At 43.0% G+C, this 26,875-nt stretch overlaps 3 protein-coding genes across 38 annotated transcripts in view; 2 read left to right on the top strand and 1 right to left on the bottom strand.

The window, feature by feature from the left end:
* The window catches only part of REEP1 (receptor accessory protein 1), a 123,930-nt gene extending 119,384 nt beyond the window's left edge, over positions 1-4,546 (top strand). For all 4 annotated transcript variants that reach the window (XM_055243963.2, XM_055243961.2, XM_055243966.2 and 1 more), the window contains one exon: positions 1,441-4,546. In XM_055243963.2, the coding sequence (XP_055099938.1) occupies positions 1,441-1,451 (11 nt within the window). In that variant the 3' untranslated portion in view covers positions 1,452-4,546. The remainder of the gene's footprint in view (positions 1-1,440) is intronic.
* A 194-nt stretch (positions 4,547-4,740) lies between these two features.
* MRPL35 (mitochondrial ribosomal protein L35) lies at positions 4,741-19,927 on the bottom strand. 2 transcript variants are annotated; one of them, XM_055243968.2, is made up of 5 exons: positions 19,461-19,568; positions 12,675-12,864; positions 11,323-11,467; positions 7,959-8,092; positions 4,741-4,903 (listed from the first exon to the last, which is right to left on the bottom strand). In XM_055243968.2, the coding sequence occupies exons 1-5, from the start codon at positions 19,501-19,503 to the stop codon at positions 4,882-4,884; spliced, it is 534 nt and encodes a 177-aa protein (XP_055099943.1). In that variant the 5' UTR covers positions 19,504-19,568; the 3' UTR covers positions 4,741-4,881. The 2 variants fall into 2 exon arrangements, with proteins under 2 accessions (XP_055099943.1, XP_063473677.1); XM_063617607.1 differs by having other exon boundaries at positions 4,741-8,092; positions 19,461-19,927.
* A 3,691-nt stretch (positions 19,928-23,618) lies between these two features.
* IMMT (inner membrane mitochondrial protein) overlaps positions 23,619-26,875 on the top strand; it is a 53,804-nt gene continuing 50,547 nt past the window's right edge. For 30 of the 32 annotated variants that reach the window (XM_055243953.2, XM_063617558.1, XM_055243947.2 and 27 more), the window contains exon 1: positions 23,619-23,871. In XM_055243953.2, coding sequence (XP_055099928.1) covers positions 23,827-23,871 — 45 coding nt within the window. In that variant the 5' untranslated portion in view covers positions 23,619-23,826. The remainder of the gene's footprint in view (positions 23,872-26,875) is intronic. The other 2 variants (XM_055243945.2, XM_055243933.2) reach the window with 1 other exon arrangement.

Below are 26,875 nucleotides of genomic sequence, written 5' to 3'. Positions count from 1 at the left end.
AGAGGCAGATTACTGTAAAGGGGGGTTCCTTTGTTTCTGTTTTCAGTCTCTGTCCAGAGGTGGCTGGTAAGCATTTCCTAGTGGTAAGGCTGTAGCATGAGGACTCTATGAGATGGCCTGAGTCTTGTTTTCTGGCTTATTCACTTCCTCCCTTCTATGTGCCTGCCCAGAACTGAGCCACTCACCAGGAAATGGTGGTGAATGCGACATGGGCCTGCCCTCAGGAAGTCCCCAGTCTGGTGGGGAGAGAGTGAGCAGGGCCCCCACACACCCCCTTCCCACTGGGTGCAAAGTACTCTGCTGTGGGACATGTACAAAACATGAGAGAACAAAGGAGGTGACGATACCTGGTTGTGCGTGGCTGGGCAGTGGCAGGACGGGCTCTGGGAAACCTTTGCAGAAGTGACTTGAGCTGGGTCCTCAGGAGGCCTAGAAATACGCCAGACAGAGGAGGGAGGGAAGGGCTTCCAGTCAGAAGGAATAGAGGTATGAATGGGCACAGTGTAGAGAAAGAAGTTCTCTGTGTATACAGAGAAGTGGACAGACACGGGGGCCGAGGGTAGGTTGGGGCCAGTTGTGTGAACCCCCTTGAGTGGTGTGCCAGAAAATGTTCCCTTCACTTTCATTGAAATAGGAACTCCTCCTGTGATCTATGTATCCCATGGAAGAGGGGTGCCTTGAGAGTCATTTGTGGGAGAGATGAGGTGGAGCCCTTTATATAAGTTGAGCATCCCTAATCGAAAAATCTGAAATTCCTTTGAGTGTGGACAAGACGCACAAAGATCATGCTCATAGGAGCATTTTGAATCTCAGATTTTCAGATTGGAGTGCTTAATTGGAATGTATATGCAAACATCCCAAAATCTGAAAAAAAAAAAAAAAAAAAAAAAAAAAAAATCTGAAATCCAAAACACTTCTGACCCCAAGCATTTCCAGATAAGGGATATTCAACCTGTACTTCAAGGTGGTGTTTGCCTTTGTGGTGTGGTGTGCTGTACATTAAGAGGTTTCACATCCAGAAAGGGGACTGGAAATTTGAGGCATGTACCAAAAAACATTAGGCTGGTTCCCAAAGGAAATAACAAAAGCAAAGGAAGCGATGCAGAGGTGTCTCTTTCTGCTGAATCATTTAAGGTAATTTTGCTCCTCGGGCGGAAACAAGAAAGATGTGTCATTCTGCACAACCGTTCCCTTGGTTGATTGAGGAGCATAATTTAAGAGGGAGGCATCAGCCTCTCAAAGGGCTCAGCTTCATGGCATATGTGGGATGGGACTCTGACGATTGCTTCCTGTTGTGGAGATTCAGGGAGACCCCAGCCCTAGCCAGCTGCATTTGGCCAAAGGAGCTGGAAGTCTCAACACAATGCCTTCCAGGTGCTGACCTCAAAAGATTCCACATTTACACCAAACTGAGAGACACCTTTCTGTTTTCTCTACCAGGCACCGCCTAGAATCCTTCGATCTCGCTTCAGGAAGAAAAGTACCTCATCCTCGGCCACCGAAACCACGTGAGTGAGATGAGCCAACAGCACCGGATCCACAGAATGTTTCTTCTCTGCCTTAAAGAGCTATTCACTAATAACATAGAAATCCGCAAGCTGGGTGTGCTTTGAGTGTGCAGCCTCACAAACATGGCCTTTTCTCTCTCCCCTTCCACTTTTAAGGATTTATTTTTCCCCCCTTTTCTTTATTTTGCTGGGGAGAGGCTAAAGGGAAAGGTAGTAGGGGCGGGGGTGGTGACCTTTAAGTCTTCTGAGGTTGGTAATTTTCCACAATTGGATCGTCATTACAGACAGCAGTGTGTTTTTTAGAAAGATAAGAGAATCACCCCTATGCTGCTGAGATGTACATTTGTAATTTATCTGTTGCATACTTAGTTTTTAGTCCTGTAAATGCAAACAAAGCATTTTTTAAAACTTTCTTTGTTCTTGGTACTAATACTTTGAACTATGATGTACATATTTATGGCTTTTGGCTTTTAATATAATGGACTTGCAAGGGCTGCCAGAGGTTCTGATATGTAAGAAAACTGCAAAAACAAATATAGAAAAATATTTTGATTCTAGAGAACGTCTCAGATGTGCTTATAAAGCTTCCAAATACAACTCCAGTAAGACATCCCTTTCCCTGCAGGAATGTGGTCTATATTCTTTAGATAGTTGTTTAGTCAAAAGACCAGACAAGTTACAAACTAAGAGAAACAGTATTTCACAACACAGTAAAGTGTGATAAGAGGTCAGGAGAACATCCCAGTAAAAGAGAAGAGTCACAGGAAGCTCATCTCCTCCCTGGATTCTGGATTAGGAGCTTCTGAATCTTTTCCAGGGATAGGCAGGTAGCTCACTCTTGGTGCAATTTCTTGAGGATGCGAACATGTAGAGCTGTTGGAAGGAGTAATTCTGTGCTTGACAAAGGACGATTTCTCCTTTATCGTGACCAGTGCTGCTGATTTCCCCACAGAGGAGCTTATACTCTGAGCACCTTGTTTTAGCGAACTCTAGCGAAACTTGTTTAGCTTAGCAAAAACAAACACACAAACTGAGAACTCTGCTGTTTCAGATATGCCATAGCATACATCTGAAACACATGTGTAACAATCAAAATGGTGGGCTCTAGAATGGTTTTAGAGCTTGAGATCTTTATGGGTTAGACTTGCTGGTCAGACCCAGGAGCACCTGTGGCACATACCTTCTGTTCCCCTCCTGGCCTGTGCAGAATGTAAACAGCAGACTCACACTCAATGGGCACTACAGGCCTTATCAGACGTTTTATTCAAGCCTGGATTGCTTAGTAGGGGAATAAGGCACTCTCTGAGGGGCTTTCCACTTAGATTGAGAATTTTATTTGAAAAGAATCTGGTTTAAATGGCACTGTGGTCCGAGGTAGCTGCTCTCCCCGCTGAGAGCTGAGCCGAAATGTAAGAATAATATATTTGTGCTTCGAGTTGGTGTTTCTTTCAGTGTAATGCATGCAGTGGTCACAACCCAGTTACTCATAATATTTGGATTGTATTTGTTCGTAGATATGCCCAGAAGACTAGAGAATTAGTGTTATATACCATATAGAACTTACTGTCAATCAACTATAAACAGGCCCAATTAAAAACTGTTCCATTACTACGCAAACACATATTAGAGGCCTTTGCTGATGACACATTAGCTGGATCTTAGCCACCCCAGAAAGGGTTTGATTTGAAGCTGATTGTTGCCAGATACGCATATTGGAATCCCGTCTACCCATAGTTCCTCTGAAGGTGATTTTGTAGTTTGCAAAAGGGTATAGGAAAATATACCTAAAAGCAAATTTGTGGCTGAGAGGATAAACAGAAGCTGTTTGCTCATGTTGTGTGCCCCACACCCACCAATACCTAAATCTGTTAAGGAAGACAGAAAATGTTTTCTTTGTGCTCATTGAGTAGTTCCAGACAGAAGAATATACTCTTTAAAATGTATTTACCTGTTAGCTGGAAGTACCCAGAATTATCAGAAATGAATGCAAAAAAAAAAAAAAAAAGCTTACACAGCTTCTTAGCAATTTTTTTTTTTTTTTTGCCAAAACAATAAATTGCCTTTAGCAGCAGTTTAAAATCCTATTGTGAACAAGCTATATTTTCACCATTTTACAATGGAAAGTTGTGACAAGTACAGGTTATCAAGTTTGCACTTAACTATGCCAAAAAAAGCTTGAAGCGCTCTATTCTCAGACATGCTGTATTATTACTTCTCATTCAAGATTGAAAAATATAAAGATATCCAAACTGCTGTCTTAATGTAAATGTAACTATTTTCCTTCAAGTGTTGACTAGGGAGTCGGTTTCTCTCTTAAAGACACTCACTGTACAACTGAAAGCAGCTGTCATATTTCCAGCAAAATGTGTTTACGTATCTGACAAGCTGTACATTTGTGTATGAACTGACATAAAATGTGAAAGCCTGTAAGTGTACATGTAGTGGTGTGGTGTTGTCTAGAGGATACAACTGAATGTTTTTAATTTGCTGACTTACAGACACAGGCTGTTTACAAAATGCTAGCTGGAAAGTCTGTAATGTTCATGTCATAAACTTTTAGTTAATTGCCATTGAGCACCTGTTCTGAGGAGGTGGGATGTGGACTTGTGCTTATAAACTGGAGAGTTTAGTCATAATCCCTCCTGGCTTTGTGTGAATAGCTTGCTCACTTTGCTGGCCTTTGAAATGTGTTCTCCGTGATAAGCTGTCCATGTGTTTGTGATAAGAGTGCTTGTCAACCATGACCATCTTTGAGCCTTCCCAGTCCTCCACCTGGCACAGTATTTGAAATGGCAAAGGATGTGCTTCATCCTCTAACAGTGTACACTCCCAGAGCTGATATTCTGGATTGTGGCTGTGCACATTTCCTCTAATTCATTTCTGTAGTCCCTATAGAACGATCTGTAATAAAATAGTATACTGGACTGTGCATCAAAGGGATGTAAAATTACAGTATTCCAAAGGTTGAAGTTCTGCTGTTTTGTTATAATGCCTGATACACATCTTGAATAAAGTCTTAACATTTTTCTTTTAAAAAACATCTTTGTAATGTTGGGCTTAAAAGGAAAAAGGAAATACTTTTATTCAAATATGGGAGGTAGCAAAGATTAGAAGCTGAGTGTGCAGCCACCGACTGGCCTGGTGACTTGGCCCCGTGCCTGTTGCATAAGATGTTGTGAGGGAAAGAAGATATAAGTGTTTTGAAAACCAGTTCATCACACAACTACAAACCTGAAAGTATCACTGTTTATTTCACATTTAAAAAAATCATCAGCAGAAACTAGGTAGCTGTGAAAATAGAATAGTCCATTGGTAGAGTTTCAATTGTGCAAACAGACCTTTGGTCCATCATTTTTCTTCTCTGAACATTTCTTCATCTGCAAATGGGGGAGTGCCTGTGCAGGTGACAACAGGGTGGTGAAGGGCCACTGTGGGTGGAAGGGATGCCCTTAAACCTGCTGCAGCCCTTACCTTTCACATCTGAACAGGCAGACTCAAACTTCATTGGGTGGCCACAAAGACTTCGAAGCTCAAAATTTGAAACATCAAAATTAAACACAGACCCAATTTCTTTGCATTTTTAGTCCTGTATTCTATGTTTGACAAAACCACTGTAAAATAAAGCAGCAGTAAGAAAAGAAGCAGATTCAGAGGACTAAAAGCAGGAAGAGATGGTGAAAAAAAAGGCTGGAAATCCATTCATCTGTTTATTTACTGAGCCTGGTCCAATGTTGACAGAACTGGGATTAACCAGGTTAAGAGTTGGCAAAGGACAGGAAAGCAAAGTAATAAAATTTAAAAGCTGAATTGGTACAGTGTTATGAAGAAGTGTTTATTTAGTATTTATAGTACCAGATTACAGTCACTTGTTGATTTAGATATGAATTTTCGTATGTTGTTAGAAGACTCGGGGAAATACACAGGACCCCAAGGAGGGCGATTGAGATTCTGGGTCTTATTAGCTGTACTTTGGGTAATTTACTTAACCCTCTCTCAGCTTCAGTTTCCTCAAATCTAAATTAGGGCTTAACTAATCATTATGTCCTTTGTAAGACTGGAAATGTGGATTAGCAGTTAGATAGTATGTATGTACCCAGTTTTGTAGATATGCTGGGACATAGTAGGTGTTCAATAAATTATACATATACCTGAATAAACAAACTATACATAAATATTTTATAAGTTATACATATAATCGAACATCATTTAGGTAAACTCTTTAATGAAAGATATTTATTGTCAGATTATAAAATCAGTGTTGATGATTGATAAGCCCTCCTACCCATAAAACAGAAATCGTATGTATGAAATTCCCTTTCCCCTAAGTTATGTGCCTGTCAGTCGTCCCACTTCAGTCCGTCTTTGGATGCTGAGGCTCTGGTTGCCAGTCCTTATCTCTATACCTCCTGTCCCTGGTCTAGAGGAGAAACGAAGGTGCTCTGAGGCCCCTGTAACAGAGACCCTTGTCACCATATTTGCGTTAAAGACATCATGGAGGCTGTGCAAAAGTGTCCTTCTCCCCAACTTCTGCAGGTACCATTTCCATCTCACTACCCAGAGGTACATCAGAGGGCAGGAGCCAGGCAGGTGACAAAGATGTGCAAGACTTCTAAGTGGTTGGCTTTGCCGTCTCAGAAGTGCGAAGAAATGAATATCCATCAAAACAGAATGCCATTCCATGTTTCAGGCTTTTACTTCACCTCGAATCAAATGTCTGTTCTTTATTTATTGGTCCCATAAGTAGACACACACTTGGACTTCTGGTTTTAGAACATTCTATTGTTATCCTTTCTCCTTTTAATAAACACACACTAGTTTCGAGGAATCCCCCTAATAATCCTGGCCTGACATGCTGCAGAACTTCAATTTCGTAATTTTACTAACAGAGGAATTTCATCTTATCACCAACTACCACATTAAAGGCTCTGAAACAGTAATTCATGCATAATTCTATTTAATAATGGTTTTCAAAGTACTTTGCTGTTTGAAAATGCTTCCCAGATGATTCTGATCAGAGAGTTGGGAACCACTGCCCTAGACTGTAACCACTCAATTGAATTTTACTCAGTGCTGCCTCCCTGCCCACTTCAAGTAAACAATGCTTAACTTTTTCATCGTTTCTAAAACAACTGAGATTACTTTCTCCCCCTTAGTTTCTACAATGATTGTTGAAAATTTGTGGGAAAAGTTTATCCTTACAAATGAAAACATGAAATCTGAAGTGGATAAACTAACTTTTAAGAAATACATATCCTTACTCAGGAAGATGAGGCAGGAGGACCACTTGAGCCCAGGAGTGCGAGGCTTCAATGAGCTATGATTGCACCACTGCACTCCAGCCTGGGCAACAGAGCAAAACTCCTGTCTCTAGAAAATATAAATACCTATCTCTCAAAACTTCCATAAAAAGCCCTTGTCTTCACTTGTACAGCCTCTTCTGTTTCATGAATGAGCATGCTGAAGGGCTATTTACTCTCCTCTCTATGAAAAAATGTTGTTACAATAAATGACAAGTGTTATGAACACAATGAACCTGGTGTGTTAGACGTTAAGTGTGCTGCCACCCCATGTGAACCTCCAAGTGAAACTGCTCACATAACTGTTTTTTTGCTGCATGCAAACCTGCTAATACAAAGCGGGCTCCTGACTTAAGAACAGCCAATCCCTACTCTAGACAATGACCCAACCAGACCTAGTATAAAAAGGTAGTCTGGCCCAGTTAAATTCCCTCGGCAATTGGAGACTAGTGACAGGAGCTGAATGAAGGTCATGATGTAGAAAAGAACCTCAAAGGTGCAAGTTAAAGTTATTACAAAGGAACAGAAACTCTAAGTATGCAAAAGCTGTGTAGAGAAGTTGGTGAATACAGAGAGAATGGAGTTAACAATGCAAAAAGAAGCAAGTCACATGCGTGCAGAGCCCACGCCTAAACATCCACCTTCCCCTGCTGAGGAGCACCACCCAATTTCTGCTCTTCCTGAGGCTGGGGGGTGATTTCTGGGTGGGAGATGGGGTTGGTGAGGTGGTTCCTGAATTGCCAGGCACATGTCTTTGAAATAATGTCACACTGCTTGAGCTAACTTGTAGCTTTTGAATCTTTTTATGTTTGTCCCACTTGAGATTCCTTGCAACTAAAAGAGCATAATTGAAACAACTAGTTAAGCCAATACCATTTGTTAAAAATAATGCACCATTCTAAATTTGTTTCCCTAACCAAATCTGGCAAAGTCTGATCCATTAAGTTTTAAAACTTTTATAAGTTTAATGTTGTCACTGTATGTTTACATATTCATTGGTACAATTTACATCAAGTTTTGTACTTATCCATTTTTGCAAAGATATCATGTACACAAAGATACATATCCAATAACTGAGAAACAAGTGAAACTTCTGATCTATACTTTCAGGTTTGTTCGATCATGATACTTCTGATAAGGATCATCAACATACCAGTTTCGCCTCTTCCAGAAGGACGTTGTCATTTTATCTAAGAGTTTACTCTGGGTTTTATTGCAGAATACAAATTCCCTCAATCGCTTCTTCCTTGCAGGTGTCTTTTTCCATAATTTTTTCTTATAGCCAGCCTGTCAGATATTACAAAGAAATGTAAAACATCATATTATGTATGAAACAACAGGTATCTTCACAACTCAAGGTTTATAGACCCAGTAAGAACAAAAAACAGACTTCCATAGGGGCTGGAATATTTCTTGGAAAGATGTGATTCTCAATGGCCGGGGGAGGGGAGAGTGGGAGGGGGTGTGGAGAAAGCATGTGTAGTTTGAAAAAGAATTAGTAATAAATAATATTTTAGAAAAAAATGTTATTTAAATTAAACTCACAGAAAATAAAACTAAATGTGTGTGGCTGGGAAAGTACAAGATAATGACATAGAATTATAATCACTAACTTAACAGGTATGATCTTACTATCTCTTCAGCAATCTTTAACAACATACTATTATTCTATTTTACATCTAAAAAAAGAAACCATTGATTAGAGAAGTAGCAGACAGAGGTCTGAGGGCTAACAAGAGTTCTTTTTTTGTTTTGTTTTGAGACAGGGTCTCACTCTGTCACCCAGGCTGGAGTGCAGTGACATGATCACGGTCACTGCCGCCTCTACCTCCTGGGCTCAAGTGATCCTCCTGCCTCAGCCTCTCGTATAGCTGGGACCACAAGTGTGCACCACCATACCCAGCTAATTTTTTAAATTTTTGTAGAGATAAGGTCTCACCATCTTGCGCAGGCCAATAGGAGTTCTTAACCACTGTCTTTCCTAATGTAGAGGAGGATGGAGTGCGGGCTAGGTAACAACATTAATATTTATTAAGGAGGCTGAGTATTACAAGGGCTGAGAAGCACAGTTCTCAAATATATTGCTTAATTTATTCTTTTCACACACAAGCGACCAATTTTTATAGGAAGTACTTTTCTAAGGAATTATGAATATGGTAAGACTATTATTAGGAGTGGTGAAGGAACAGTTAACCCATATATTTAACCCAGAACTTTCATATACACCCATACAGGTATTATTCATTTTGAAGTATTTATTTTTAAAGACGGGAAAGGAAAATTTGATTGAATATAAAAACTGTAACATAGCCTGTTTAAACTAGAAGGGATCTTAGGTGCCACCCAGCTTAACATCTGGCTAAAACCACACAGCCCTTGGGTCCTTTCGTGCCAAGGGCTCTTTATGGCACAATACCAACTGAACAAAACCATGGCTCTTTGCCGAGTATGTGCCTTGAATTTCTGACATGTCTTAGTATCATCATTGTGACCATCAACTTCTATAAGGACAGTGATGAAATAAGGAAAGGTTATTTAAGAGTTCTGGTTTTAAAATGCTAGAGGTTAGATTTTTGCTACTCACTGCTTAGAATTTTAAATGCAAACATTTAAAGCCAAATCTCCCCATTTGTGTAATAATTTCATAGTTTGCAGGCCAAACTGGGTTACTATGGATCTCTGACGTACAAACACATAATGTGCTGCCCTGCTCATTACCACCAGTATCCTTTAAAGATTATTCACGGAATGGAACCACTATGAAAATGCTTGGAATTTTTTAGACAATCTCTAGATTCAAAAATGGAAGGAGGGAATAAACAATAAATACCAAGGACTGCTGGATGAAAACGTGTCATGGAAAATACTTTGTTTTACACATTAGTATGAATTCATCTACCCAGATTTTTTGTTTTTCTCTGAAAATTAGATTTTGAAGAGGCAGGGCATTCTATACAGGGTATACTTTCGGGAGCCCTGAACTGAAGCTAGGTATTATGACTGGAGAGTATGATCAGGTCCTTTATAGTAACATGAGGGCTCCAGAGCCCAGTAAGAGGGACATGGAAAGGAAGGCAAGGAAACCCACCCATTTCATTTTACCTAGGGCTAGAAGAGGACCTGGAAATAATTGGTATAAAAACCAAAGGGGGGGACTATGCGCCATGGCTCATGCCTGTAATCCCAGCACTTTGGGAGTCTGAGGCAGGTGGATCACTTAAGGTCAGGAGTTCAAGACCAGCCTGGCCAACATGGTGAAAACCCGTCTCTGCTAAAAATACAAAAATTAGCCTGGCATGGTGGTTCATGCCTGTAATCTCAGCTACTTGGAAGGCTGAGGCAGGAGAATGGCCTGAACCCGTGAGGCAGAGATCACAGTGAGCCAAGATTGCACCACTGCACTCCAGCCTGGGCAATAGAGTGACACTCTGTCTCAAAAAAAGAAAAAAAAAAAACCACACACACAAAAGGGAAGAAATGTTTCCAGTGGTCCCAAATTCACAAAACTCAGAACATTAGAACTTTAGTTTAGCTGCTTATGGATTATATGAGCTTCTGCTGACTGGTGTAGGAAACTACCCACCACAGTATTTCAATAGAGAAATGAGCTGAGAGTTCCAACCAACCCATTTATCTATTAATTTACTACTGTTTATAAAACAGGGGAGAATCCTTTCAACCTTTCAAACATCAAGAAAGTTCTACCAACTATTTTATTTTTACAGGGAACCAAATTTTGATTTTTAAAGATTTAATTTCCAAGTAATGAAAGGGAATTAGGATTTGGGCAGTTACTAAATCTCAAAAATGGTTTTGCAAAACTGGTCTTAAGCTGCTTTCTTTTCATTTTTTGAGATGAAGTCTTGCTCTGTCACCTAGGCTGGAGTGCAGTGGCGTGATCTCGGCTCACTGCAGCCTCCGCCTTCCAGGTTCAAGTGATTCTCCTGCCTCAGCTTCCCAAGCAGACGGGATTAGAAGCACCTGCCACAATGCCTGGCTAATTTTTCTATTTTTAGTAGAGATGGGGTTTTACCATTTTGGCCAGGCTGGTCTTGAACTCCTGACCTCAAGTGATCCGCCCGCCTTGGCCTCCCAAAGTGCTGGGATTACAGGCATGAGCTACAGTGCCTGGCTGAATTCTGAATTCTGTTTGATTTTAATCTGCTCACACTCCTTTTTTTTTTTTCCTTTCCTTTTTTTTGAGACAGAGTCTCGCTCTGTCGCTGAGGCTGGAGTGCAGTGGTTCGATCTTGGCTCACTACAACCTCCACCTCCTGGGTTCAAGCAATTATCTGCCTCAGCCTCCCGAGTAGCTGGAATTACAGGTGCCTGCCACCATGCCTAATTTTTGTATTTTTAGTAGAGATGGAGTTTCACCATGTTGGTCAGGCTGGTCTTGAACTCCTGACCTTGTGATCCACCCGCCTCGGCCTCCCAAAGTGCTGGGATTATAGGCGTGAGCCACCATGCCCGGCCTCACATTTCTTTTTCAATTTAGTAACAGTGTGAAGACTCACCTTTCTCCTCACCCAAAGGCCACAATGAAGTCGAAGAAACCTATAGATGACAGCTTTCACGGTCTTTCTTTTGCCTTTTCTTGCACTGAAGTATGTTAGAGATCTGACTGGCAGCTTCACGACACTTGGAAGCACGGGGGCCACTCTAAAAATATATTTTAAAATTTTTAGCTTGTAATCAGACTGATTAAAGGATTAAAATTCATATCTATACTGAGAAATGAGAAAAGCTGCTCCAATGGAATGGAACTAACTTTTCTTTTTTTTTTTTTTTTTGAGACGGAGTCTTGCTCTGTCTCCCAGGTGGGAGTGCAGTGGCGCGATCTCGGCTCACTGCAAGCTCCGCCTCCCGGGTTCATGCCATTCTCCTGCCTCAGCCTCCCGAGTAGCTGGGACTACAGGCGCCCGCCAACACGTCCGACTAATTTTTTGTATTTTTAGTAGAGATGGGGTTTCACTGTGTTAGCCAGGATGGTCTCGATCTCCTGACCTCGTGATCCGCCCGCCTCGGCCTCCCAAAGTGCTGGGATTACAGGCTTGAGCCACCGCGCCCGGCCTGGAACTAACTTTTCATATACAATATTACTTCCAATGACCCATGACATTAAGCATAAATTAGAATAGCAACCATCACCAACTCGCAATCTTCTAAAACCTACCCTCTCAATCCCTGTAAAATAATTCATTCTATTATCATCGCTTGATTTCTTATCCATCTTCCCACCAGATTGCAAACTCCTTGAGGACTTCAATTTGTTTACCCTTGTGTCCTTTTTGCCAAGTACAGTGCTAGGCACCCAGGGGTGTTTAACTATTTGCTGACTGAATGACCAACACATGCAGCCCATCCTTATAAGCTGAGCATCTTGTGCACCCTCCACTTTGGATGACAGCTTCCATGCAGGAAAGCACACATACAACATCAGAAGCATGCTGTGTTTGGCATTTTCCTGCTGCAGGCGCCTAGATACATGGATGTCAGTCAGAGTCTCCCACTCAATCAAGCAGACGTCTACATAATTAACTGCAGGTAGGCAAAGAATACCACCTACTTCTAGGATACCCCTGCAGGCATGAATATCTTGCAAAGTTTGTCTAAGCATCATGTTTATTGTAATATACTCTACCAGGCAGGCACAGTGGCTCACACCTGTAATCCCAGAACTTTCCAGCTACTCAGGAGGCAGAGGCAGGAGAATCGCTTGAACCCCAGAGGTGGAGGTTGCAGTGAGCTGAGAATGCACCATTGCACTCTGGCCTGGGCAACAGAGTGAGACTCTGTTTCAAAAAAAAAAACAACAACAACAACAAAAAAAAAGAACAAATAAACCCCACAAAGAAATATACTCTACCTATTAAGGATCGCTGAGGTATGCCCACATGTCAGGTTTCTCTCAGACGTGGTAAGTCTGGGAGTAGAGGAAACAACTGGTGTCTGAATATGACTAAAACGTCCAGTGGACCATGCAGAAATAAGAGAGGCATTCTTGACAGAGTTGCGGTAGGTTGAAGATGCCAAAATATTCAGGGGCCGTAGGATTCCTGTAAAGATAGGAGCATATATATTTAATACTCCAAAATATGCATCCAGATATTAAAAATTAAGAGATGTATCACTGCCACCAAGTATTAAACATAATTAACGTGCCCTGAGCATCAGACTCACCTGTGAAGCTTTTACCACCTTACTAAGGTATAACCATAAATTAATTACTGATTTTATGTATACAATTCAACAATTTTTGGAAAATTTAGAGAGCTGTGCAACCATCATCACAATCAAGTCGGATGTTTGCTAGCTCTATGTCCAGTACTAAGAAAAAAGATGTGTGTAACATTTATTCCCACCTCCCAGATCTTATACTCTGGTGAGACAGAGTTCCCACACACAGTACAATGGCAGGTCAGGGATGCAAGAGCATGGACCCTTCCTGGAGAGACAAGAGTGGCGAGAGAAAGATTCTCAAAGAGAAGAGGCACTTGAGTTCTCTAGAAAGTGAATAGGCCCTTAGAGGAGGAGGAACACATTTCAGGTAGGACGAACAACATAAGCAAAGACATGGGGAGTGAAACAAATACAGGTGACCCTTGAACAACATGGGTTTGAACTGCACAGGGCCACTTATGCACAGATTGTTTTCAAAAAAAGTTACACCGAGTGTGCCTGCCTTTCCAGCCTCCCCTTCTACCTCCTCCACCTCTTCTTTCTCTGCAATCGCAGAGACAGCAAAACCAACTCCCCCTCAGCCTACTCAATGTAAAGATGATGAAGACCTTTATGACGATCCACTTCCACTTAATGAACAGTAACCTATTTCTCTTTCTTATGACTTTTTCTCTAGCTTGTTTTATTGTTAAGAATACAGTGTATAATACATATAACATGCAGGATATATGTTTTTTAAATTCTTTTTTTGAGGCAGGATCTTACTCTGTGGCCCAGGCTGGAGTGCAGCGGCACAATCATAGCTCACTGCAGCCTTGACCTCCTGGGCTCAATCTATCTTCCCACCTCAGCCTCCCAAGTAGCTGAGACTACAGCATGTGCCACCATGCCTGACTAATTTTTGTAGAGACAGAATTTTGCCACGTTGCCCAGCCCAATCTTGAACTCCTGGGCTCAAGTGATCCACCTGCTTCAGCCTCCCGAAGTGTCAGGATTACAGGTGTTGTAATCTGTAATTACAGGTGAGCCACCGTGCCCAGCCTCAGAATATATGTTAATCAAAGGTTTATGTTATTGGTAAGGCTTCTGGCCAACAGTAGGCTATTGGTAATTAAGTTTTGGAGGAGCCAAAAGTTATACTTGATTTTCAACTGCTTGGGGGTTAACACCCCACCTGCTGTGTTGTTCCAGGGTCAACTGTACATGTATGGGTTGAGGACCAGACCTGCCTCAGAGGCTGAGACTGTTTGCCTGACTATCAGAGACGCCTGGGGAGAAGTAGTGGGCAGTGGGGTGGAATAGGTCAGAAGGCAAATTTCAGAGAGCCTAGACGTGTGGTCTGGATGCAGTCCTCTTATCAGTCCTTCCCACTATGGCCAGACTAATAGTTCATGGCTGCAAATCGGAATCACTCGTGGAGCTCTGGCTCCACCCATAAATTCTGACTGAAGTCCAGTTTGGGACTCAAAATTGTGTGTTAAAAAAGTTCCACAGGATGATGAAAATGTCCTCAGAACTTAAAGTATAAAAAAAAAAAATGCACTAATAGAAAACTAAAAAAAAAAAAAAAAAAAAAGTCCTAAAGCTGGAATGTGGTATTGGTTGTACAGCTTGCTAAATTAATAAAAAGATCATAAAACTGTACACATAAAATGGGTAATTTTATGGCATGTAAATTCTACCTCAATAAAGTTGGTTAAGAATAATACTCCGGCCAGGCATGATGTCTCACGCCTGTAATCCCAGCACTTTGGGAGGCCGAGGCAGGCGGATCACCTGAGATCAGGAGTTCAAGACCAGCCTGACCATGTTCAAGACCAACATGGAGAAACCCCATCTCTACTGAAAATACAAAATTAGCCGGGTGTGGTGGTGTGCGCCTATAATCCCAGCTACTTGGGAGGCTGAGGCAGGAGGATCACTTGAACCTGGGAGGAAGAGGTTGCAGTGAGCCGAGACCGCAACATTGCACTTCAGCCTCAGCAACAAGAGTGAAACTCCATCTCAAAAAAAAAAAAGCGAAAAATACTCCACCTGAGTCTGATGCTTGGCTGGGACTTAGAACTACTCTCCTATTTTCTACCGCACTGATTTCAGATAACAAATGAGGGGGCCATGTTGATATAGAAGTGCTAGGATTTGAATCAGATGATTTGGGCTCATATTCTAGCTCTATGACTCCCTTGCTGTGTAACCAGGGGCAAGTTACTTAACCTCTCTGTGCCCCAGTTTCCTCAAATTTAAATGAAGTTAATTATGGAGAGGTAATGAGACTTGAATGAGATGAAGCACGTATAGTGCTTGGAAGCGTAGCACAGAGAAAACGTTTAATTAATGCTAACGGCAGATAATAAAGAAGAGGGATACTTAGCAAAGACGATACAGGTTGAGTATTATCTGAAATGCTTGTGACCAGAAGTATTTTAGATTTTTTAAAATTTTGCATAAAGGAGATATCTTGGAGATGGGACTCAAGTCCAAACACGAAATTCATTTGTTTCATTTAAATCTTACACATATAGCTTAAAGTAAATTTTATACAATATTTTAAATAATTTTGCACATGAAACAAAGTTTTGACTGCCACCCATCACGTGAGGTCAGGTAAAGAATTTTCCACTTGTGGGCCGGGCGTGGTGGCTCACGCCTGTAATCCCAGCACTTTGGGAGGCCGAGGCAGGCGGATCACGAGGAGATCAGGAGATCGACACCATCCTGGCTAACACAGTGAAACCCCGTCTCTACTAAAAATACAAAAAAAATTAGCCGGGCATGGTGGCAGGTGCCTGTAGTCCCAGCTACTTGGTAGGCTGAGGTAGGAGAATGGCATGAACCCGGGAGGCAGAGCTTGCAGTGAGCTGAGATTGTGCCATTGCACTCCACCTTGGGCGACAGAGCGGGACACCGTCTCAAAAAAAAAAAAAAGAATTTTCCACTTGTGGTGTCATGTTGGTACTCAAAAAGTTTCAGATTAGAGATGCCTAACCTGTATATTAATATGTGGCCATCAGTGATAACAGGGCCGGGTGTGGTGGCTCACCCCTGCAATCCCAACACTTTGGGAGGCCAAGGCGGGGGGATCACCTGAGGTCAAGAGTTCGGGACCAGCTTGGCCAACATGTGAAACCCCGTCTCTACTAAAAATAGAAATGTTAGCTGGGCAGAGTGACACGCGCCTGTAGTCCCAGCTACTCAGAGGCTGAGGTAGGAGAACTGCTTGAACTCAGGAGGCAGAGGTTGCAGTGAGCTGAGATCTTGCCACGGCACTCCAGGAGACAGAACAAGACTCTGTCTCCACAAAAGAAAAAGAGAAAACAATTTGCAACTGAAAAGGGTAGTATAAACATTGGTGCAGAAAACTGATGAGAGAGCCCTTACATAGGGCCTTGGAAATCAAATAAATAAGTTAAATCTCAAAGAACTGAAAAGATGTGCAGATGTAATAAGGCAGGAGGTAATCTTTGGAAGATTAAGTGCATTGGAGGACTGTAGATAAGAAAATGTTCCAATTTTCACAGGTCATCAGATTTTGGTATCTCTCAGTTAAAAAATTAAAAAACTAAGAAATTCTTTTGTTCTCAATTTTTATGAAGATCCTGAGGCTGCATAAGACATATTTATCAATTTTCCCAAAAAGCAAGCTGGGAACGATGGCTTGTTAATGTATTTGTGAAGAGACAGAGTATCAGAACTCCAAGTGATCTTAGAGAGAAAAACAGATCAAAACCAACAAGATGAAATCAGGAATAAATACACTGAAGTTAGAAAAAAATGGGTACGGGAACAATAGGAACTGGGAACTTGGTTGAGAGCAGTTCATGGGAAAATATGTGGGGAGGCTCTATCTACTGCGCCTTCTGGTGGATCAATCATGTGATTAAGCCTGTGAGGGAAACCTAACAGTCTAGCTTTGTTAACAAAAGTGCAGTATATCAAGGGAAGTAACTAATTTCCTTCAGTCCTCTGCCCCGTCTGGGCATTTTCATACAGACTAGTCTACTCTAAACACACTGTTATATAGAGAACACAGATGTTTTCACAAAAGAGGTAACACAAAACCAGAGTTTTGAAAGAGTACGAAGAGACAGAGGGAATAGGACGTACAAAGGTGATGATGTACATTTGGGGAATTACAATGGCCCTATGTGGCATGAATCAAAGGCATGAATGGGGGACATGAACTGCACTGGATGGGGGTGGAGGAGAGTGTGACAGTATCGAAACCAGGAGTCTTCAAGATTTCTGATGCTATGTTTCCTAAAAGAATTTTGAAAAACCACCCTTTCACAAATTCTTAATATCTAAAATATCAAATAGCTTAAATTGTTAAAAAGGCTATAATTTCCAGCATATTTAAAATACTGACATTTAAAAATAAGCTGTCACATCACTCTTTAAATTGTTTTCAGTAGAATCTAAATTAATAGTAAGTTGATAACTACCTACATCATCTATTTAAAAATTACAAGAACTATAAATTCAAGTAGATGAAAAATAACTTTTCGTCAAAGGGCACTCCAAAATAATGTAAAAAAGACAAGCCTGAGTGGGAGAAGATAAAGGACACACATAAATGAAAAACAAAAACAAAAACAAAACAAAAAAATACTCTAAATAAATAAGACAAACAATCCAATAGGAAAATGGGCAAAATATTTAAGTGGATATTTCATAAAGGAAATTCAAAAGGCCAATAAAAATGTGTAAACACACTATAGCTTGTTACTAATCAGAGAAATGCTTATTTAAATCTCAATGAGATACCATTACAAAGCCACCAGATTAACAAAAATTTGTAGGTCTGACAATATCAGGTGTTGGTGAGGATGTGGAGCCTCAACGGTTTGGCAGCATCAGGCAATGCTGAATATATACATATTCTCTGACCAGGCAATTCCACAGTGAGTTTCACACATACCCACATCCTTAGAAACAATTAAGACTCATGCGCCAGGACAAGATCAATCAGCTTTGTACATAATTGCCCCAAACTGGAAATGGAGAATTGTGGAACAGTCATATAATATTATATAGCAGGCCAGGCACGGTGGCTCCACCCGTAATCCCAGCACTTTGGGAGGTCGAGGCGGGCGGATCACCTGAGGTCAGGAGTTCGAGACCAGCCTGACCAACATGGAGAAACCCCATCTCTACTAAAAATACAAAATTAGCTGGGCGTGGTGGCGCATGCCTGTAATCCCAGCTACTCCAGGGGAATCACTTAAACCTGGGAGGAGGAGGTTGCAGTGAGCCAAGATCGTGCCATTGCACTCCAGCCTGGGCAACAAGAGAGAAACTCCGTCTCAAAAAAAAAAAAAAAAAAAATTATATAGCAATGAGAAAGCATTAGAGCTATGCAAAATGAATGAATCTCACAATGTAAAAGAAGATACTAAAGCATATATACTGTATGAACCAATTCATGTGAAGTTCAAAACCAGGCAAAACTATGTTCTTGAGAGATGCACATATAGATGCTAAAACTACTATAGGAAAAATAGGCAACCTAATAGTAATTATAAAAATGAGAACAGTGTTTATATTTGGGGGGGAAGTAGAGAATTTTGATACACAGGGGAGAGGAGGCTTCTGGTGGTGCACTGTTTTGACCTGAGTGTTAAACAGGTGTTTGCTTTAGAACTGTTAAACCATTCATGCATACTATATAAAATTTTCTTCATATGTATTATATTTCGCGAACACAAAAAATACTCCACATAAAAAAAGCTTTTCTCTAACGGGAAAATTTACATTGTTGCATTTTCTTGACTGATCTCGTATATTCTCCCACAAAATGTTATCCTAACAATATATTTTGTGTTAAAGTAACTTACTGAGCATCCTGTGGTATTTAGATGATTTTTAACTTTTTGCAAAAAGTACTTAACGTGACGGCAACTTAATTTAGTCGCCTTTACTTCTGCTATCTCTCAGTCAAGAAGTCCTTATACCAGCCCTTGTGCCGGGGGCTGTAGTTAAAAATTAAATTAGCCTTCAAGCTTACCATGTGTCAGACAGACACTGCCCAAGACGCTTTACGTGCATTATCTCATTTAATCCCCAGGTAGGCGGTATGACCCCCATTTTAGAGGTGTAGAATCTTAAGTTAGGAGAAATTAATTCTCAAGGTTAAAGGTCGTGAATGGCAGGTCGTAGCCTCTAAATCAGAAAGTTAGGTGAGACTTTTTGGTCTCCCTCGCCCCCTCCGTTCCAGTTTCTCTGGCTTGTTTTCTAGGGAAAAAAAGCTAGTAAGGAAGCGGCAAATGCGTGACACACAGGCCCGCGTGAGTCCGAGTCGGGGGACTTGGTACGGGCTGCCGGTCACACCGCCCCAGAGAAAATTGGGCGCAATCTTCTTATCTTAAATAATGACCCTTTTTACTTGTTAACCTCCAGTCTAAACGCCCATTCCATCCCTCACCAGTTTCCCCTTCTGTGAAGGCATGCATGGAGTATGTCGCTCTCTACTGACCTGAAGCTGCTCTCACTGCACCAGCAAAGGCAGAGGCAGCCATCTTCACCTTCGCCTACGGCGGCCGCTTTGGGTTTAAAAGCACAAGAGCAAAAGAGAATGAAGGGAAAGCAAGGAGGCGGAGTCAAGGAAGAGGAAAAGAACAAAGGAGTTGTCCACTCAACCTTTATTCAATGTCATCTGCCGGGTTCCGCTCTTCGCCGCTGTAAAACGACTGCCTATAGAAGGTTCTACAAAATTTCTTATTTAAAAAAATTATTGGGGCCGGGCACGGTGGCTCACGCCTGTAATCCCAGCACTTTGGGAGGCCGCGGCGGGCGGATCACAAGGTCAGGAGTTCGAGACCAGCCTCGCCAACATGATGAAACCCAGCCTCTACTAAAAATACAAAAAGTAGCCGGGCGCGGTGGCAAGCGCCTGTAATCTCAGCTACTCGGGAGGCTGAGGCAGGAGAATCGCTCGAAACCGGAAGGCGGAGGTTGCAGTGAGCAGAGATCGTGCCACTGAACTCCAGTCTGGGCAAAAGAGCGAAACTCCGTCTCAAAAAAAAAAAAAAAAATTCTTGCCGGCGCCATCATGCCTGTAATCCCAGAACTTTGAGCGGCCGAGGCGGGCAGATCACGAGGTCAGGAGATTGAGACCATCCTGGCTAACACGGTGAAACCCCGTCTCTACTAAGGGGTACAAAAAATTAGCCGGGCGTGGTGGCGCGCGCCTGTAGTCCCAGCTATTCGGGAGGCTGAGGCAGGAGAATTGCTTGAACCTGGGAGGCGGATGTTGCAGTGAGCCGAGATCCAGCCCACTGCACTGCAGCCTGGGGTACAGAGCAGATATAGGGTGTATTACCTTGGAACACTATTGTTGCCAACTTGATCTCCCACCTATGGTGGCCACTTTGAGTCCAAAAACAGGCACATACGCTAGACAAGTATATTGAAACATTCATAAAAGCTCTTTGAATTGGCAACAGGAGTCGTTGCACACTTTTTTTTTTTGAGACTAGGTTTTGGTCTGTTGCGAAGGCTTGAGTGCAGTGGTGCGATCACAGCTCACTGCAGCCTCGACCTCCTAGGCTCAAGCAATCCTCCCATCTAAGCCTCCTGAGTAGCTGAGACTACAGGCACACACCTGGCTAATTTTTAAATTTTTTGTAGCGACCTAGGTCTCACTATGTTGCCCAGGGTGGTCTCAATTGTTTGGTATGGAATCAAACAGGTGTCCCACCTTGGCCTCCCAAAGTGCTGGGATTACAGGTGTGAGCCACTGAGCCTGGCCTCACTGCACATTTTTGAACAAGTGAGTGACTTGATTTAAATTTTGTTTTTTAGAGACAGGGTCTGAGTGCAGTGGTGCAATCACTGCAGCCCGGAATTCCTGGGCTCAAGGGATCCTCCCGCCACAGCCTTCCAAGTAGCTGGCACCACAGGCATGCATAATCATGCCCTGCTAATTTAAAAAAAATTGTTTATAGAGATGAGGTCTCAGTTTTTTTTTTTTTTTTTTTTTTTTTTTTTTTTTTTTTTTTTTTTTTTGGAGACAGAGTCTTGCTCTGTCGCCCAGGCTGGAGTGCAGTGGTGCCATCTCGGCTCACTGCAAGCTCTGCCTCCTGGGTTCACACCATTCTCCTGCCTCAGCCTCCCGAGTAGCTGGGACTACAGGCGGCCACCACCACGCCCGGCTAATTTTTTGTATTATTATTATTTTTTTTAGTAGAGACGGGGTTTCACCGTGTTAGCCAGGATGGTCTCCATCTCCCTACCTCGTGATCTGCCCGCCTCGGCCTCCCAAAGTGCTGGGAGAGGTCTTGCTCTTTTGCTCAGGCAGGTCTCAAACTCCTGGGCTCAAGTGATCCTCCCACCTCAGTCTGCCAAAATGCCGGGATGTGAGCCACCATACCCAGCCCCTGATAACTTTTTTTTTTTTTTTTTTGAGACGGAGTTTCGCTCTGTCCACCAGGCTGGAGTGCAGTGGTGTGATCTTGGCTCACTGCAGCCTCTGCCTCCCGGGTTCAAGTGATTCTCCTTCTTCAGCTTCCCAAGTAGCTGGGATTACAGGCGCGCACCACCAAGCCCAGCTAATTTTTGTATTTTTAGTAGAGACGGGGTTTCACCATGTTGGTCAGGCTGGTCTCGAATTCCTGACCTCAGGTGATCCACCCACGTCGGCCTCCCAAAGTGCTGGGATTACAGGTGTGAGCCACAGCGCCTGGCCTGCCTGATAACATTTTAAAGCAAAAATATTGACAACTTCCATGTGGAGAGTGAGGACTCTCCACATAGGTTATGAGGGGTTGGGAGGCTAATTTTGAGGTTTGAGATCTTGAAGCTAGAGAGGTTGCTAATGATGTTCAGGAGCAAGTTGTGGCTGTGACGTACATGACTGAAGCAGAATGAAAACATTCACTGGCACTGAGAAATTCAAAGCCAAGGGTGTCAGAAAAGTCATCACATTGGCACGACATGACTGAAGCAGGATGAAAGCGTTCACTGGCATTGAGAAGTTCAAAGCCAAGGTTGTTAGAAAAGTCATCACACTGGCACGACATGACTGAAGCAGGATGAAAGCGTTCACTGGCATTGAGAAGTTCAAAGCCAAGGTTGTTAGAAAAGTCATCACACTGGCACGACATGACTGAAGCAGGATGAAAGCGTTCACTGGCATTGAGAAGTTCAAAGCCAAGGGTGTTAGAAAAGTCATCACACTGGCACCACTGGGCATGACAGCAGTGGGCAAGGAGGCAGCAATTCTATTGCTAAAATTACTAAAGAAAACGGGAGACTGCTCTGGAAGCTAAGTGAAAGAGATACGAAACATATGTAATTACTGTAGTCTCCTAAAAACCATAGAACATAGAACATATACAAACATAACCATTGATTTCAGATAATTTTCAAGTCCATCTCTCCATGCTACAAGTCATAGCGCAGTCTACCTCTAGAGAGAATACATATTGTAACAAATTACCCAGTTAAGACTTGGAATACTTTGCAAACTCAATAGAAGACAGAAAAGTTAGTTTCCACGATATTGCAATAAGATGCTAATAGTATTAACACTAACATATTAATTCTGGAGTATACATGGAGTATTAATATCATGCTTAATATTTAACATGTTTTATTTTGATTACAGAATCAATGGAATACTTTTTTTGTTTTTTGAGACAGAGTTTCGCTCTTGTTGCCCAGGCTGGAGTGCAATGCCGTGATCTCGGCTCACTGCAACCTCCGCCTCCTGGGCTCAAGCAATTCTCCTGCCTCAGCCTCCCGAGTAGCTGGGATTACAGGTGCCTGCCCCCATGCCTGGCTAATTTTTTGTATTTTTAGTAAAGACGGGGTTTCACTATTTTGGCCAGGCTGGTCTCGAATTCCTGACCTCAGGCGATCCACCCGCCTCGGCCTCCCAAAGTGCTGGGATTACAGGCGTGAGCCATCGCTCCTGGCCCTACTTTTCTTTTTAAATTTTTTTTGTTTTGTTTTTCTATATAGAGACGAGGTCTCACTGTGTTGCCCAGCCTGGTATCAAACCTCTGGGCTCAAGCGATCCTCCCGCTTCGGCCTCCCGAAATGCTGGGATTACAGGCGTGAGCCACCGCGCCCGGCCCAGTGGAATACTTTCAACGGTGCTTCTGCACTGACTTCCCATCTTCCAACCCATCCACAAACTGCAGCCAAAATGATGTTACTACAGTAACAACTTGGAGAAAGCAGTGTGGTTTAATCTGGAAGGAGCAGAAGCTGTGGAGTCCAAAGGACTCGTGTTCCTATCCTTGTTGTGCCACTTGACACGTTCCGCACAAGGGTCCCCACAGTGTTAGTTCACCGTCTCCAGCAATCAGGATGACTCCCTGAAAGGCTGTCAAACGAAACAAACGCGCAAACTGAGACAATTCCATTGTTTACGTAACTTTCGCCAAACAGGCTCCTTCCTACGAAATATCCAGCTCATAGAGCAGGCTGAGATGCTTTGTTGCTTTAATTCTCTTAAGAGTCACAGCTGTCCATTTTCCACGTGCAGCTGAAGAATGGATTTCAGAAGACTCTCCCTCCGGCCCTGTTCACCTAGTAACCCCAGCTTGGGGATAAGGACCTGCAGCCCGGGCGCGACCCGGAAAGGGAATCCGCCCTTTTCGCCTCCTTCGCACCAATCGCCTGGAGTTGGCGTTTCCGCAGCCGGGACACAGCCCACCCTCCAAGAGCCGCGGAGTCGGGGACTGTAGAAGGGGCCGCGCGTGCGCAGTGGCGTCGGCTGTGCTTCCGGTGCGCCGGGCGCGGACGCGGGCACGCACACACGCAAGCACGCCTCCACTTAACTGGCGCCGCCGCGGCAGCTCGAGTCCACCAGCAGCGCCGTCCGCTTGACCGAGATGCTGCGGGCCTGTCAGTTATCGGGTGTGACCGCCGCCGCCCAGGTGAGCACTGGGGCTCCCGAGGGCGCGTGAGGAGGCTGACCTAGGACCGTCAGCGAAAAACGGGGGAGCCTTGGTCGCTGCCTAGCCTCCAGGACAAACGCGAGTCTCAGGGCCACCCTCGTCGGGAGAGGCCCGGGCTGGCAGTGAGGCAGCCACCAGGGAGTTCGCCGGACTGGCATGACTTGAGGTTATTGCAGCAGCGGGGTGGGGTGTGGGAGAGTAGCGGGAGGCGCGGCTTCGCGGGGATGTAGTCCAATCAGCGCCGCGCTGCCCTCGTCCAGGACCAATCCTGGCTGCTGGCGTCTGGGTCGCCGGTTGGGCGCGCGATAGGTTTTCAGTGCCGAAGGTCGACGGGGGAGAACTACAGTTCCCGGCAGGACGAGCGGAGCCGCGGCTTGTTGCATCCTTAATAAGGAGGTGCATGGACTTCTAGCGAGAGTACACATTTTAGGGGTCAAGGTTGTAATTATCTGGGAGGGAATGCCTTTCTTTTCGCAGCTGAAAACACTTCTGAACTATTCTTAATCCAAACAAAAGCGAAAGATTTTCATTTGTGGAGCTGAAACTCCTGGTCTTCAAGGGAAGACAGGAGTCATGACCTTGTGGCTCATTTCTGAGATTAGCACAGGGATGTGTGTCTCCAGGCGCTGGCACTACTTTGACATTCAAAGAGCCTAAATACCCAGTTACTTTTAGTTTTGCGTAATTGCCAAAGTCACTTTCTAAAATTGAAAATTAAAAAGCCTGTTTCCACTGCTCATGATTTTCAGAAAGTTGATATTTTGGCAAAATGTAGATAGCAAAACAAGTACTGTGACTCAAGCGGTAATTGAGCAGAATCCCTAGGAATAGTGAGTTAGAGACCATAAAAGTCAAGCTTTGTTTTTTCAAGTTCGCCTCTCTTCCTATTTGCTGCTAGGTAACAGAAGCAGCCCCTTCCATAGGAAATGGAACAAATCTGTGTTAGTTTTCTATTGCTGCGTAACAAATACCACAAATTTAGCAGCTTAAAACAACACCCATGAATGACCTTACGGGTTCTGTAGGATAGAAGTCTGGGCACGGATGATCTGTGTTCTCCGCTCCAGGTCACACAAGGCTGCAAAGTATTAGCCATGCTGTGGTTCTCATTTGGAGATCAGGGTCCTCTTCCAGGCTCATGCAGTTTGTTGGCAGAATTCAGTCCCTTGCAGTTACAGGACTGAAGTCCTTCTTTTCTTGCTGCCTCTTGCCAGCCACTGCTCCCAGCTTCTACAGCCTGCCTACAGTTCCTTGCCTCAAGGCCTCCAGAGGCCATTCATAACATGGATGTTTGCTTTCGTGCAGGCTACCAGGACTTGTCTCTCTGACTTCCAAATTTCTTTTACTTTGGTCTTTCCTCTCTAGACCCAGATTTAAAAGGCTTATGTGATTAGACCAGGCCCACCTGGATGACCTCCTTTTCAGTTAATTCAGAGTCAACTTTTTGGGATCCCATTTGGGAAATAAGAAAACTAATTAAAACTTGGTAATAAAAAATGAACCCTTTTATAGCTCTGAATCAGGATGTCTAAGCTTCTTGAAATTGCTATCTTGTAAAATTCTTTGGTTTATTCTCACCATCTCCTCAATCATTCTGTAGCATTTGATATTGCTGCTTTATGAGGCTCTTTGCAATTTTGGCTTCTATCAAGTAATATTTTGGGTCCCATCTCTCTTGTTTTCCTTTACTGAGTCTACTTCTTTGTACCTCGAAATATACACCTTCTCATCTCTTCCTGTCTCTTTATAGACTCTCTAATTTGAGATTACATCAACTCTCAGAACTTTAATCCCCAAGCAGGTGACTCTCTAGCCTCGTCGTATTTGATTGTGTCAACTTATCCAGAATATCTCACTTGTCAAGATCCTTTCCACTTTATTAAACCCCATTTTCTTTCTTTTCTTTTTTTGGATACGGAGTCTCACTTTGTCACCCATGCTGGAGTGCAGTGGCACAATCATGGCTCACTGCAGCCTTGACCTCCTGAGCACAAGCAATCCTCTTACCTCAGCCTCCTGAGTAGCTGGGACCACAGGCATGTGCCATCATCCCTGGCTAATTTTTTAAAAAATTTTTGTAGAGACGGAGTCTCTCTGTGTTGCCCAGGCTGGTCTCGAACTCCTAGGCTCAAATGGCCCTCCCACTTCTGCCTCCCAAAATGCTGGGCATATAGGCGTGAGCCACTGTGCCCAGCCAACCCCATCTTCTTAAATGTCTTATTGCTTTTACTGTTCCCTCCTAGAATCCATTCTTTACTCTAGGAGGGAATAGTAAAAGCAGTAAGACATTTAGTAAAAGGCTTTTTAAAATGCAAACATGAGGTCATGCTCTTTAGAGACATCCTATCACATTCAGAATAAAATCTAAACTGCTTACCATGGGCTCTTGATGTGACTCTTCTCGTATTTCATTTTTCTACTGCCTCAGATTTTCCTGGTAATCTCCAGCATGTGCCTCACTGCCTTTGCATCAGGTGTTTCTTTTGCCCTGAACTCTTCTCACACGTTTGCTTAGCTTATTCCCTTCAGTTATTTTCTCAAATGTCACCTTCCCTTCAGAGAGGGCATCCTGATCCAAAATAGAATTCTGACTACTCTTGCCTTCCTTGTGTCACTATATCTTTACCCCATCCTACTTTGTTATACTTTGTAGCTCCTAGCACTACCTGATGTTATAATGTGTATTTATTACACAGTTTCCACCTTTAAAAAGTAAGCTCCACAATGGAACTGTGTCCATATTTACTGCTGTATTTCCGGTATTGACAATAGTCCCTGGCTCTGAGTAGATGCTCAGTGAATGTTTATGACATATATAAATGAAAGAATGAATGTGTTCATGAATTTTTTTTTACTTTTAAAAAATTTTTTAGAGAGAGGCTCTCGTTATGTTTCCCAGGCTGGTCTTCAGCTTCTGGGCTCAAGTGATATGCCCACCTCGGCCTCCCAAAGTGGAGTTTTTCTTAATCTCTGTAAGTGGATG

This window comes from Symphalangus syndactylus, chromosome 14, assembly GCF_028878055.3.
Source record: "Symphalangus syndactylus isolate Jambi chromosome 14, NHGRI_mSymSyn1-v2.1_pri, whole genome shotgun sequence".
In the NCBI taxonomy this organism is placed as follows: Eukaryota; Metazoa; Chordata; class Mammalia; order Primates; family Hylobatidae; genus Symphalangus; species Symphalangus syndactylus.
Note: the sequence above shows the minus strand (reverse complement) of the source record. Positions and strands in the feature narration are given on the sequence as shown.